Raw genomic sequence first — 14,276 nt, 5'->3', positions numbered from 1 at the left:
GCTTTCAGGCTTTTGCAGCCACAAAGACTACAAGTATTTTTTAGCCCACTGGCTGCAGAAACACGCTTGTCTCTTTTCTCTCTTGCTATCCTAGTGTAAATGAACCAGTGCTCAGGCTGGCTCTTTGCCAATTTCATTAAGGAGAGATCTAGCTTTCAAAAAGTGTTTTTGTTTTTTTTTTTGTCGCTCATCTTTGGTGTTTTATTATATAGGTATATTTCAGTGTGAACCACTTCATGAAGTCCATCTGAACAGTGGCATATAAATATCTGAAAATGAATAATACACTCTGTGCTCTGTGCTCAGGCAAAAGATCAGCTGAATAATGCCCTGGAGCTCAACCGACATGACCTGACATACATGATGCTGGGCAAGATCCACCTGTTGGAGGGGCAGACGGACAAAGCCATTGAAGTCTACAAGAAAGCAGTGGAGTAAGAGCCTTTCTTCTCTTGTTCTGTTGGGGGTGGAGGTGACCAGGAATTAACCTCATTGTACAGAACTAGGAAGCGTTGAGAAAGGTCTTCTCTCGCGGCCCAGGCAGCCATCTTGGGCACAGTTTTGGATTACTGCTCCCACCTTTCAAGTCCCTTTGAAGCGCATGAATTCACACAGGTCTTCAACCCCGAGGCTATAAGCCAGTGTGACAGCCTGCAAATCAGCTTCTTCAAACTATTTCTGAAGGCTGTTCCGATGCTAACATGAGCATTTTCATAGCACTCATGAGGGGAAACAGAATCTGCTGCTGCTGTTCTCACAGTATGAGCCTAGGAGCATATGTCAGCCCCATTTCCAACAAAAGGGGTTCTGTTCAAATAGCCTCTAATAGAATTAGGTTTGTTCATTTTTTGGTGTGTGTGTGTGTTTTTTTAAGGAATCATTTGTCTTTTATTCCTTCCCCGGTTTGTATTTATTTATTATTTAATAAGTGCATTTAGAACCTGCCTTTCATTGCAATAGATCCCAGGGCAGAGTACAAATTGCATAAAAGCACATAAAACAGCCATGCACTGCAAAGCCGACAGGAACGATAAGAACAGCTGTATGGCCTTTTAATGTAAATCGATCAGAGAGCTTTGCTGTGGTGCAGTATGTAAATTGAAAAACAAAAACAAAATGCAAACAACACCTCTGGTAGAGTGGGGGAAAGCTCCTTTGCATTTGCTGCCCCAGACAATTAAAATACGCAGCAATGGCAGCTGGGTGGGTCTGTTAGCCCTGGAATATTCCAAAGGCAAATGTATTTAAGCCTTTCAGTGAGCCCCTTGCTTTCAGGCAAGTAAATATTTCTGCCCGGCATGTCATTTGCCATAGTCTTCTGCTCAAACCACACAGTGGCAGATGGGGGCTTGGTAGTCCTTCTTTAAGGCTGATAAAATGTCTCCTTCACATGCAAGATTGGGGCTAGTCCTCCCATTACGCAGGAAGCAGATCACTTCAAGTGGCAAATTTTGGACCACCATCAAAGGGTAGCAACTTGTACGATATTTACTGTCATTTATTTTTATCACCATAGTGGGGAACATTTGTATCTTCTGCTTCTGGTGCAGAAATGTCATGGGCCATCTCTGCGTGAAACTCGTTTATGCCCTTGCATAACAATGTATTAATGAGGGCACCAGATGCCATAAAACTCTAGGGTCTCTTTTTCTTTGTTTCAGGTTCTCTCCGGAAAACACAGAGCTCCTTACAACTCTGGGCTTGCTCTACCTGGAGGTATGGGAGGTTGCTAATTGGTTAGTTGTTCGGTTTGGTCCAGCAGCTGTTAATGGCATTCATGTTGAGGCATCCCCATTGCCGCTTTGAGACTTTTCTCAAAAAGTTACACCAGTCTATCTCTTCTAAATATGTGCTTTAGAGCCCTACAGGAAGGAACTTACCTTACGCAGTTGAGCCAAAGCAGAATGCAGATAGGCTCTGCTTCTATAACCTGCTAGTCCAAGTATATGAAGAAGGAAAAAGTAGCTTTGTGAGTTTTCTATATAGGAAAGGACCACATATTGGATAAAAAGGCACCTTACAGAAATTCAGAAATGGCTTTAAAGTTTCCTGGGGATAAGCAATGTCACACAGTTTCGTGAGTCGACAGTTTTCTCTGTACCATAATTCTGCCAAATCCCTAGCTCACTCCCAAAATGGTTCTTGTTTATGCAACTTGGGCCTCCATTTTGTCTCTGGGCAGGATTTCCTCATCTAAATGCTTTCTTCATTTCCTAGCAGCCTCAGTAATGGCCCAAGATTATTAGGTTTCTAGTGTTGATTTCCCAGGAGGAAATGATATGGCTTTGAATTCTGGGGTGTGATATTTGGGGCTGGTTGACTTTTGAGTCCTTTCTCATGGGAGAGCCAGATTTAGAGCATGTCAGCCAAAGATGCACAGCAGTCCTCTTTAGAGAGTGTGCAGTGGCTTCCTGGTTGTGTTGGATGAACCTCAGAGGGTTGTTTGTTGCAGTTCCTAGAGAACCTCCATGTGGCGTAGGAAGCAACTACGACCGTGGAGTAAAAACCAATGAAAAATGTATCGTGATTCAGTTGTTTAAATATTCTACTGATATTTCCCCCCTTTACTTAGCTCGAGGTTCATCAGAAAGCCTTTGAGTATCTTGGGAACGCACTCACGTATGATCCCAGCAACTATAAGGTAACTCAGGGGATGGGAATATATTGAATTGTTGGCGGAAACAGAAGAAAATCAATATGAATGTCACAAAATGGTAACCTAAGTAAACAGCTGGATGAGCTGGTCAGAGTCACTAAAGCACCCTTTCCTTCTTGGCACTTTCCGCATGTTTTGAACTGCAACTCTCGTCAGCCCTAGTTGTAGTCCAAAACATCTGCTGGGCACCATGTTGGGGAAGGCTGATCTTTCTTACTCCTTGGTCATGCCTATCCCACAAGGTTCCAGGTATGTGTGGCTTTGGGTGTATTCCTGATGTCATTGTTCTGATAATGCCTTCGTGTTCTTTACTCACCGACAGTGGTGAAAAGCCAGTTTGTTAGCCCCCTACGATTTGGTTTTTGCTTTATTCTTTTCAAAAGGCGATCTTGGCAGCTGGCAGCATGATGCAGACACATGGAGACTTTGACGTAGCCCTCACCAAGTACCGAGTGGTCGCTTGTGCTGTTCCTGAAAGCCCCCCGCTCTGGAACAACATTGGAATGTGCTTCTTCGGCAAAAAGAAATATGTGGCGGTAGGTGTGTTTTGTGTCATCTGCCTACCCTCTTACCTGAATTTGCATCCATTTGTGACTGTCTTTTACCCCCTCCTTTCCCTCTCCCTAATCCTCCAGCATGCAGAACTGGAAGTGGGGAGGCAGGCATTTCTTTCAATAGCATTGGTGTTCCTCTGGCTATTGCCCACCTAATCCTTGAGCCCTCTGGCACAAACAGAAGCAGGGTTTTATCTTATTTGCACTGATGTTTGGAAAAGATAAAAGCAGTCAGGGTTTTGTTAATTCCATCTTAGCTAGCGTTGGCAACTGGAGAGCAACATCAATGCTGGTTTTGACCTATAAAGCCTTGAACTGCTCAGGACCCAAATACCTCGAGGACCGTCTCTCTCCATATGAGTCTACCCAGACCCTGAGATCATCTTCTGAGGCCCTTCTTCGTGCGTCTCCACGAGAAGTACACAAGAATGGCCCCTTTCTGCAGTGGCTCCCCATCTGTGGAATGCTCTCCCCAGGGAAGTTTGCCTGGTGCCTTCATTGTATACCTTTAGGCACCAGGTGAAAACATTATTCTTTAATCAGGCCTTTGGCTGATTGGCATCTAATGCCCTTTTAAATGTGTTGTGGAAGAGGGGATTATTGGCTTGTCTTTATTTTTGTTTTTATTATCTATTCTGTGCTTTGTATATTTTATATTTTTGTGTATTGGACCTCTTTGAGATCTCTGGGTATAGGGCAGCATACAAATTTAATAAATAATAAAATAAATGAATGAAGTTCTTCTTGAGAGGCATTATTATTTGGAAGGATCAAGAAAATTGTACCCTTGGCCTCTGCCCCTAAAGCAGCCATTTCATAATGCCTTTGCCTCTTCTCTTATTGAATGGAACCATTTCCCCCTGCAGGCCATCAGCTGCCTGAAACGAGCAAACTACCTTGCTCCCTTTGACTGGAAGATTCTGTACAACCTTGGCCTCGTCCATCTGACAATGCAGCAGTATGCCTCTGCGTTCCACTTCATCAGTGCTGCCATCCATCTCCAGCCAAAGCTGGCAGAACTCTACATGTTGTTAGCAGGTAGCACCACACACACCTGCCACCCTTGCCTGGTTACTACAATGGAAATTCTGTTTCTTATTGACGTTAGGGGATGCTACCCTGGTTGAAATCACTAGTATAAATTTATGTAGTGTTTTAAGCACGTGGTTTATTCAATACTGATGATATCATTTCTTCCCTTAATAATCCCAGCAGACATTATTCCCATTATACAGACTGGGAACTTAGTTCAAGAGACTGACTTGCCTAAGGCTACCTCTTATAGTCATGACTAAATGGGCAGTTCGAACCCAGGTTCACATCCAACTTTCTGTTCAGTGAACTAAACTCTGGCTTGAAATAAAATCAGCTGCGATGCAGGTGCAAAAGTACCAGATCCATGGGTAAGGAAGACGGAGGATTCCTATCCTTGGTTAGCATTGATCCTGAACGCATGAAGCAGGCTTATACTTAGACCATTGGTCTATGTAGCCCAGTATTGCCTTTTCTGGTTGGTAGTAGCTTCCCAGTGTCTCAGCCATTGGGTCTTTCCCATCACCCAATACTTGAGATCTTTAGCTGGGGATGAAGAACCTCTGGTCCACCAGACATTGTTGGACTACAACTCCCCTTATCCTTCAGCCCTTGGTCATTCTGGGTAGGGCATATGGAAGTCGCAGTTCAACAACATCCAGAGGGCCACAGGTTCCCCATTTCTGCTTTAACTGGAGTTGGCAGGGAGTGAACCTGGAAACCTGAGCAGGGCATTTCTATCTACAGCTCTTCTAAGAAGACTGTTGTTCCCTGTCTCAAACCTGAACGCTTCTCTTGAAGAGGCCTGTGTGTTCTCTCAGCAAGCTTAATGTGTTGTGACCCTTCCTTAAGAGCATTGCATGGGGGGCGGGGGGCGGTGAATAAAATTCAAACCCTTCTCCACCATCAACTTCCTGGAAGGCAAGTCATTCTCTCAGTCCCTTTCCCAGCTGCAATATGAGAATAAAGACACTGGCCAAAGGTGCAGAATTAATTTAGAATTTCTTCACTTTGCCAGCAAGAGTTACCCCATTTCCCCTTTCTTGATACAGTTGCTTTGACAAATCTTGAAGATGTAGAGAATGCCAAGCTCGCCTATCAAAAAGCTTCAGCGCTGGACACGTACGTTTCTCAGTTTACTTGGGGCAGTTTACTTGTTAAATAGTGCTCTTTCTGCACCTACCCAAGAGTGGCTCCATAGAGCACATATCCTCTCCCATTTCCTCACTAGCAGTACCTTAAGGCTGGCACTATCTGTGAGCTTTCTTGTTTCTTAGGACCACACTTTCTCAACTTTTGTTTTAATGGGAGGTGGTGGTGGGATCAGGAGGTTGTGCGTGCATGTTTCTGTAAGGGGGCTCTAGTCCATGAAAAGTGTTTTCCACACTAAATCTCCCTCTGGAACTTGCCATATGAACCTAGTTCCACTAGTCAATAGGTGTGTGCAAGTGTTATCCTGCACAGATTAATCTGGAAATGTACTCTGTAAAGGAGACAATCTTGGGCCTCCAGTATTTGCTGAGCTTCACTTGCTTCTTTCAAGTGCAATTGCATCATTGCTGACCTAAAAACTTAGAAAATCTGCAAGAGTGGGCAGCAAACAGCATCACTTCCCAGGTCCTTAGCAGAGCCAAAGACTACATTAGTTCTAGTGCTTGCAGCTCACCATTTGTAAGAAACCACCTCCACTGTATCTTGTCATGATCTCAAAGATAACGTGTGTGCTACCTGGGAAGGTGTTCTTGGTAGCCACATTATAAAAACCATCTCCTGCCTCAGCTTTTGGGGTGGCTTTTGGAGACCAGCTGGGAGAGGCATTTCTGTTTTTTAAAAACCATTTCCCTTGGGATTAGAGTATTTAACCTCCATCTGCTCCATGTTGTTGGAATAGGATCAATAAACAGTTGCCAGCTTGCAAGTTCCAGGTGCTTTGCCCTATAACTGCAAGGTATTTTGGGGATAGGTTTCAACATGTGCCTCACATGAGTGAAACGAGTTTCAAAGCCAGTTGGAAATCTCTTGCAGTTGGGGGATTACAACTGTGGCATCTAGGATTGTTTATGCACCAACTATTATCTTGCCTCAGAACTATGGAGCTAATTTTGGTCACATTGCACCAAATCCTGCCCAATCCTGACACTTAAAAGCTGCTGAACTCCAAGCATAAGCACAGCCAGAGGGGGGCAGCTACCCCCCCCCCCAAATCTAGTAAATAAAAATACTTAACTGACCAACTGCATTACAGATAACTTGGTCGCCCCCCCCCCCCCACATAAAGGCTGCCCCCTAAAATAAATCCTGGCTACGCCCATTACTCCAAAGACACAAGTTCAGTGCACTTTAAAAACTTCAAGATCTGGCTTCCAGCACAATCATTAGACATGCTCTTAAGAACCTTCATTTCCATTTAAAAAAACCCCCAGGTGTTTTTCTTCATTCATATAGTTTTGGAGATAACACTTGAAAGGGGCTACGTAGGATGTGTTAAAGGCCCCAAGGGTCTCTTTGCCTGAGGCTGCACTTTCGTACAGCTCCTTCTCCATGTACAGGCTCTCGGTTTTTCATTACTCTCTTACTGTTTGTTCAGCTAATCAGATCTAATATGTAAGATAAAAATTACCTTTGGACACTTACATCATTTTTATGATCTATTCTTCTCATTTCTGAAAAAAGTAGAATTTGACCTACTAGGTTACAGAACTCTTAATTTTATCTGTACTGCAACTGTTTGTTTTTATATGTGGACTTGCTTTCCTAGATGAACTTACTTTTAACTGTTTTGACACTTTCCTTGTGTTGTGGTTGTAATTTTTTTTTATATAACTGTGTATTTTATTGTTGTAACCCTCTCTGGGACCTTATGCTAAAGGGTGGGCAAGAAAGCTAATTCATCCAATTAATAATTTCAGCAAGCAAAAGGCCACTGCCTAAGAGATCTCACAGATGGATCTTGGTCCTGGCTGTAATACTTGCTGACAACAGCGCAGTTTACCTCCCTTTAGCACCAGTACTATTTATACTACCATGTTGTCTCTCCTGGGTTTCAGGTTCAGCCCGCTGATAAATCTCAACTATGCAAGCCTGCTCTACAATCAGGGGGATAAGAAGGGGGCAGTTCTTCAGTATCATGAGATGAAAAGAAAGGTCCAAGCATTAGTGGATAGCACACCGGAGTTTGACCCTGAGGTATGTTAGTTTAAACCACTGCTTGCAGCTCCCAAACAGCTACGCAGCGAGGGGTCGTTTTGTTAGCGGAACTTCAAACAGAGTGTGTGGTTACTGAGACAACTAAGGGGTAGGGGTGGGAGAGAAGAGAGTATAGATGCATCACAAATAGAGCCCTTTAAAATGAGAATGTAACAAAATCCATTTTTAAAAAAATCAGAAACAACTAATACAGTGGTACCTCGTTTTTTGAATGTAATCCGTTCCGGAAGATCGTTGGAGTTCTGAAATGTTCAAAAACCAAAACACAGTATGAAAGCCTAAAAACGGAAAACTCAGTACGGAAACTGCTTGGCATGTTTGACTTCCGAGGCGTGTTTGAAAACAAGCATTTGCTTCCAGGTTTACGGCGTTCGAAAACTGTGAAATGTTTGTCAAATGAGATGTTCAAAAACTGAAGTACCACTGTAGTAGCATGGTTGGGATGCCTTCTTAGCTGTCAGTGGACCTAGATAGCATTCCCTGAAATTGGGTGGGGAGTTTGGGCACCTCTGGGGACGGGGAGGCTGGCACACAGAAAAAGGGCAAGAGGTGCCAAGGTCCAGGAAGATGAGCACCCCTTCCCCCTCACATTTTGCCCTTAAAAAGGGGGGTAGCACATGGTCTCCATGCAAAACATCCTAGGTTTAATCCCCAGCCCCTCCATATAAGATTCTTGGAAGCCCCGGAAAGCTGCTGGCAGGCAGTGTAATCTGAGCTTGATGGACCAATGGTCTGCTTTTTGTGAAAGGCAGGTTGCTAAATACCAGCATGGCTGTCCAAGTTGTCTTTTGCTTCAGGATCTTTGGCTGGGCAGGATGATGTACTTCAGGGGAACATATGGCAAGAGGTTATACGTGTGTTTTCCCCAAGTTCTCCTTCCTCCTTTACCTTTTATCAGGGAGAACCTTTGGCCCCCCAGATATTGCTGGGCTGCAACTCCCATCTTCCCTGACTACTAGGCATGCTGGCTGGGGCTAATGGGAGTTGTCAAAAACATCTGGAGGGCTACAGGTTAGTGCCCCTGCTTTATGTGGAAGCAGAACTGGAATAAGATTTGATGGCAATGGTGTTTGCTGACCAGATTTTCAATTTCTTCCCACCTCCATTTCCCTCTTCACACTTGGGCAGATGGTGGATGTAGCTCAGAGACTAGGTGCTGCCTTGCAACTGGGAGAGGTTGCAGTCTGGGCTAAACCTGCTAAAGACTCCAAATCAAAGCAGCGAGCAACTGCATCTAGCAAATCCTCCAGCGCACAGCCTTTGGGCTCTAACCAAGCCCTGGGACAGGCCATGTCTTCTGCAGCTGGGTATGCCAAGACCATGATTCCAGGTATGCCTGTCTACACCATGTCTATTTGCATAAGCAGAATCATTTCCCTTTTTTCTTTTCGTTGTCTGAATGCTATAGACAACCGGGAGCTACACAGTAGCAGTTGTAAGTGTTCACTAGTCATCTGTAACCTCACAGGGAGATTAGCCTTCAAGCAGTTAAACCCAGTGTTGCAAGTGCTCAGGTTAAATGGAGAGGTGGACATAACTGTGAAAAACTTTTAGAAGTAGTTCCTGCATACTTCTGCAGAAAGAAAGAGTTAACAACTTTCATATAGACACAAGTTATGCTCCAGCAAGGACAAGCTTGAATTTAACGGCAAGGGTGGATCCTCATTCAGATTCTGTGCCCACTACTAACATATAACTTGCAAAAATAGCAGGTGATTTCTCCAGGCAGCTTGGAGACCATGCATATAATACCTAGTCTTAGTCTGTGCTCAAAATGTTCCCAGGTCTAGGTTCAGCAGTGTTGGTTTTATGTATATTCTGCCTTTTACTCAGTAAGGGATAGTAGCAGGATAGTGTAGAGCAGGAGCAGAGGGAATAAAGGAGGGAACAGGGAATCCTCACAAATCTGTACATGATCTCCACTGATCACTCTGGCTCTTAAAAGGCAGGGGCCTCAGGATAGTTTTGCAAAAGACATTATCTGCTGCAGATAAATCTAAGCACAATTATTGAGCATTTGTTTATTTAACAAAATGTATATACGGCTTGATTGCAAACAGAACCTCTAAGCAGTTTCTACCCACTAACAGATATTGCCCATCTTTTGGGGCCAGAGGGCACATCTGCAAACCAGAGAAACGCTGTGGGCATCACAGACACCTGGCAGATTTCTTGATATAATGCTTCTTCTGTCAAGCCTAATTTTAGCAGGGGGAATAAAACCACGCGGGCAGTAGAAAAAGCCTCTGTGGGCACGTGTGCTCGCTGTTCAGGCTGACCCATTTTCCCACACTGCCCCCACCCAAAAAGAAACAATGTGCAATAGTTTATTCACGGTTCTAGAAGTTACTGGAATGGGAGAAGTTTCCTTCCTCAATTAAGGCCAAAGAGAAATGCTTGTTACTTCAGGCAGACAAAAAAAATCCAGGTTACTTACAATGTGATTTGGTCCAACTGAGCCATAAGGATGCTCAGGAGCAAAGGCTGCTCATGGAATTGGGCTAACCTGCATGGTAAGCAATATAGAAACACTAGGAATTTCACCATCCACCAAAAGCTCGATTAGAAGAGAAAAGCAAGTTCTGATTTGTGCTCACTTTCATTTTCAGGCGCTGGAACTCAGCTGGCCAAGCCAGTGGAGCCTAAGCCTGCCTCTGATCCAGAGAAAACTGCATCTGCTGAAGGGCAGGAGCCACCTATGGAACAAGAAAAGGAAACTTGAAGAGACTACCAGGACAGCTTGTAGAGCTGCAGAACCTGCCCTGCGAGTGAGAGGAGCAAGATGTGTAAAGTTGGTATCACCCAAGCCTTGCTCCAGCAAGAGGTTCTCTCTCCATCCTTGAGCCAGCAGGATGCTTGGGAAATGTATAAAATCAACTTTCTTCAATATTCCAAATTAAAAGGATTATGAAAGATGCCCTCAAGATAACAGCAAATGAAATTTGGTAGTAGTCCTGGAAAAAGTTAGGTCTTTGCAGCAAGAGAAGTTGAGTTTTACAGTTATTCTTCAAGTTACTGACAGAAAAACACAATTGTAGAGAGGTGCCCTAAAAATTGAGACTGCAGCATTCCTTCTGCTTTTGTCTTGCCCTCTCCTAGCATATCTGTACTGATAGTAGCCAGTGGTTAACTGCTAAAGGGCAGCCTGCTACTGTACTTTCAAACGAAGTTCTCCCATGTTGTCAAATTTTGAATGGATTAAGCTACTGCTTTAGGATCCCAGAAAGATCAAGCAGACCAATGACCAACAGCTATCTTTCTTTTCCTATCATTGAAAGGTGGAATTTATCACTACAGCCAATTTGGCTGAATTACTTTATATATAGGGGGAGCTTTTTAAAAGATGTAAATAGAAATATTTAATAAAAGAATTGAAACGCTTCTATTTAACTTGTCCCATGTGTTACTTGATTCCTTATTAACTTTGAAGTGAGATTATGTTTGTTATCTTTTTACCTGGCACATATATATCTTAGTATTGGAAATCAAATACAAGAAGACAAGTCTCAGTTGCAAATGAAATAAAAGAGCAATGTTACCTAAGGTTCCAGATTAGATACCTGAGAAATGAAGTTATCAGAGCTGGGCAGGGGCACGTCATGAAGGAAGGGCTCGGCCAGCTTCTTAGTTTCAGTTTGACAGAGGCAATCCCAGCCCCTAGTACTAGCTGTGCATCTAGAAGCAAAACTCAGTAAGGGGGACCTGGCTGTGAAACTGTTCTTGTAGGATGTCTAGAACAATTATAGGCTCTTCACTAGCCAACAGTTCCATTCTACCAACTTTTCTTCATTCTTAGCCAGACCACACCATTCAAGGACTCACAGCCTATTGTGAATGCCACCCTCTCAAAGAGCTTTTGTTCAAATTGTATATTGATTGTGGTTTTCTGATCAGTAGTGGCCAGTGGACAATTTTGAATTGTCTCCTGTTTTGTTTGAGAGAGTGCTTTGTCACTGAGCCACATATCAGTAGGACTTTGGAAAGCAGCATTCAGGCATTAGAGGCATTGCACCACTGCCCTGAAGCCAAGGCTGTATGGTACCTTTGACATGATGTCAGTAGAAAGGTTAACAATCCCTGATTTACTATGGAGTAGTTTCCTCCAATAAAAAAAAGCTGAAAGGGCCATAGGTCAGTGATAGAGAACATATCTTGAATGCAAAAGCTACAGGTTCAATCTCAGACAACTGAATAACAATGGGAAAGTTACCTGTACAAAGCCCTGGAGAGGCATTCTAGTATTGCAGGCCATACATACTGAGCTCTATGGACCAATGATCTTTGTATAAGGCACCTTCTGATGTTTCTAGATTAGTCACACACTCAAAGCCATGGAACTTTAAACCAAGTAATTGCCAAAAAAAGAGAGAACACAGTACATTCTAAATGCAAAAGGAATGTTTTATGGTAACACCAGAGTCTTAAGGTTTTAATAATCATATACATTGAAACAGAACACAATGTCCAGAAATACTTTTTTTCATAGGAATTGTACAGGCAGAACAATTTGGCAACAGAAGTTATTGAGAACTTGCTTTCAAGGATGCTTTTTAGCTCTTGCAAAATACACCTATTCTATCCCTGCTATTTACAAAAGAAGAAAACAGGAAGTGTAGCTTGCACAGCACAGGTGACTTTCGCCACCCTTTGTATTAGCAAGTGCCAGACACCAAGACGACAGATGCTTGGTTTCTGAAGCCTCTGATCCCATGCTAGATTCTGGGCTCAGCAACTCCCTGAGAATTCTGGTGGGACAGAGAGCTGTTCCAATTTGACAATGTGGGCAAGAAACTATACCATTCAGAAGAGCAAAAAGTTCACTTTAGCTGTCACATTAAAGAAACAACTGGGTGTAAAGCATGGGCTAGAACTCTTAGCAAAGCTTTACTTTCTATCCATAGGGTTTCAGATATAGAGAGGATGAACCTGCTTCAGTATTCTGCTTCACAGAATATTTTCCTAGTGCAAGGAGAGTTGTAAGGAAGACTTTGTCTCACATCACCCATTGGTAAGAGGCCCTGGCACTGGGCACTCACATTGTTATTGCCGTTAAAGCTGGGTTGGCTTGTGGCCAAGTGGATAGGCTCATTCCGTAGGCTGAACAAAACAATTTATTATTATAGCAACTGATGACCCTCAGAGTCCCTTCCAACTCTACAATTCTATGATTCTGTATACAGGAAAGCACCACAGGCAGAGGAAAGGGGTAGGCAGTGTCCAGGAGAAGTACTAAAACCAATGCATTCAAATATCTTTTTTACAGGTACTCTTAGACACAATTAACTTGAGGCTTCGGCTTCTAGCTGGTAGGAGAGGACTTTGGGGTTCATGTTCCTTCTGTCTTTCTAATGAAAAGGGTGAGTAAAATACAAGAGTGCACAGAAGTAGGCTCACCTCTACCCAGGGCCACTCTTGATTCAGGTAGGAATTACTGAACTCAAATAAACCTGTGTTAACAAGAGCGGCAGTGGCGGGGGGGGGGGGGGATAAGGTTACCAAGGCCTCGCATATCAAGTAGAGAAACACATGTACAAATGGAGGCTGTCACCACTGGAATATGTGTGATAATAAATAACGACATGTGGATCTAATTAGGATACAGTTTTGCGAAGAGCAAAGGAACTAAGAAAAACCCAACAAGCACCACTGCTGTATAGCTGCCATTCATTTACTTCGTTTATGGAATGAAAACAAGTTCTACAATAGTGCTTTGTACAGTACACCCTAAACTCAACAGCAAAACCTGGAAAATAAAGCTGCATATTTAACCACTATGATTTGTCTCACAAAAGCAGCAAATGCAAAGAGAATACTTCAGTCTTACAGCTCAGGATTGCTAACATGCTTTCCTAGTGACCTGTTTCGAGATGTCTAAAGTCAGAAGCCCTTCCCACAGAAACAAGAACATGATTATGTAGTACAGTCAAGCTCCCTGTTCTTAAACCTTCATCTAAGCAAAGCACAGCCCATGGTCTACTGCAACCCTTTGGAGTCCTTTTTGGTAATACTATTCATGCACACAGAAGCAACACTTTTGCAAGGTGATGTTTTGGTAAGAGTGTTATACTGACGTTCTGTACTTGGGTTTATGCCAGCAAGTATATGAGTGTAAATAGACACAGCTAGCATCTTAGTGCCTGCAGCTGGGTAACAAAATGCCTGCAGGTGGGGCACACTCAAGTGAGGCCTACTCTGCTGCAAAGAGCCAAGAGAAGCCAATTGACTAAGGACAAAACTAGCTGAGATGGTAGCACATCTGTATTATCAAAGTTCTCTACCATACTGGTATAAATAGGGGAAGAGATGTCAGTTCCAGATGAAGAGGAAAATGGAACATAGGAAGCTGTCTTGAACCAGGTCTGACTAGTTGGTCCCTCTAGTCCAGTACTGTCCATGCTGGCTGGCAGTAGCTCTCCAGGGTCTCAGACGCATCAAAGTATTTCTCGTTATCTACCACTAAATCCTTTAATCTGAATATGCCAGTGACCTGAACCCGGGACCTTCTGCATTCAAAATGAGTGCTCCACCACTGAGCAAAGGTTCTGAACTTTTCCTTTGCCCACAGCTTTCCATCACTTCCTCTTCTTTTCTTATGAAGACTCAATATTTGGATATAAACCTGGCTAAGAGGAAAATAGCCAGGGGTAAGCAGTGAAGAGAACAGAAAGCAGAGGAACGGTTCCTGCACTGCTACTTCTCCACCTGAAGTTGCTACCCCACCTCTGTTTTAACAGCTATTCAGCAGCTAACTGCATGGATCATCTGTTGCTACTGCCTTTAAATGCAGCACTGAAGTAGTAAAGAAGAGGCCACCCTTCACAGTTCTC

The 14,276-nt window shown here is 43.4% G+C and overlaps 1 protein-coding gene across 1 annotated transcript in view; it reads left to right on the top strand.

The window, feature by feature from the left end:
- BBS4 (Bardet-Biedl syndrome 4) overlaps positions 1-10,839 on the top strand; it is a 49,132-nt gene extending 38,293 nt beyond the window's left edge. Inside the window, exons 8-16 of the mRNA XM_080980419.1 lie at positions 307-434; positions 1,662-1,716; positions 2,573-2,641; positions 3,040-3,192; positions 4,077-4,248; positions 5,295-5,364; positions 7,290-7,428; positions 8,578-8,779; positions 10,059-10,839. Of these exons, the coding sequence (XP_080836545.1) occupies positions 307-434; positions 1,662-1,716; positions 2,573-2,641; positions 3,040-3,192; positions 4,077-4,248; positions 5,295-5,364; positions 7,290-7,428; positions 8,578-8,779; positions 10,059-10,171 (1,101 nt within the window). The 3' untranslated portion in view covers positions 10,172-10,839. The remainder of the gene's footprint in view (positions 1-306; positions 435-1,661; positions 1,717-2,572; positions 2,642-3,039; positions 3,193-4,076; positions 4,249-5,294; positions 5,365-7,289; positions 7,429-8,577; positions 8,780-10,058) is intronic.
- Positions 10,840-14,276: the final 3,437 nt, after the last annotated feature.

Source organism: Podarcis pityusensis (genome assembly GCF_964106645.2).
Source record: "Podarcis pityusensis genome assembly, chromosome: 14".
Taxonomy (NCBI): domain Eukaryota; kingdom Metazoa; phylum Chordata; class Lepidosauria; order Squamata; family Lacertidae; genus Podarcis; species Podarcis pityusensis.
This window is presented reverse-complemented; position numbering and strand designations above follow the sequence as displayed.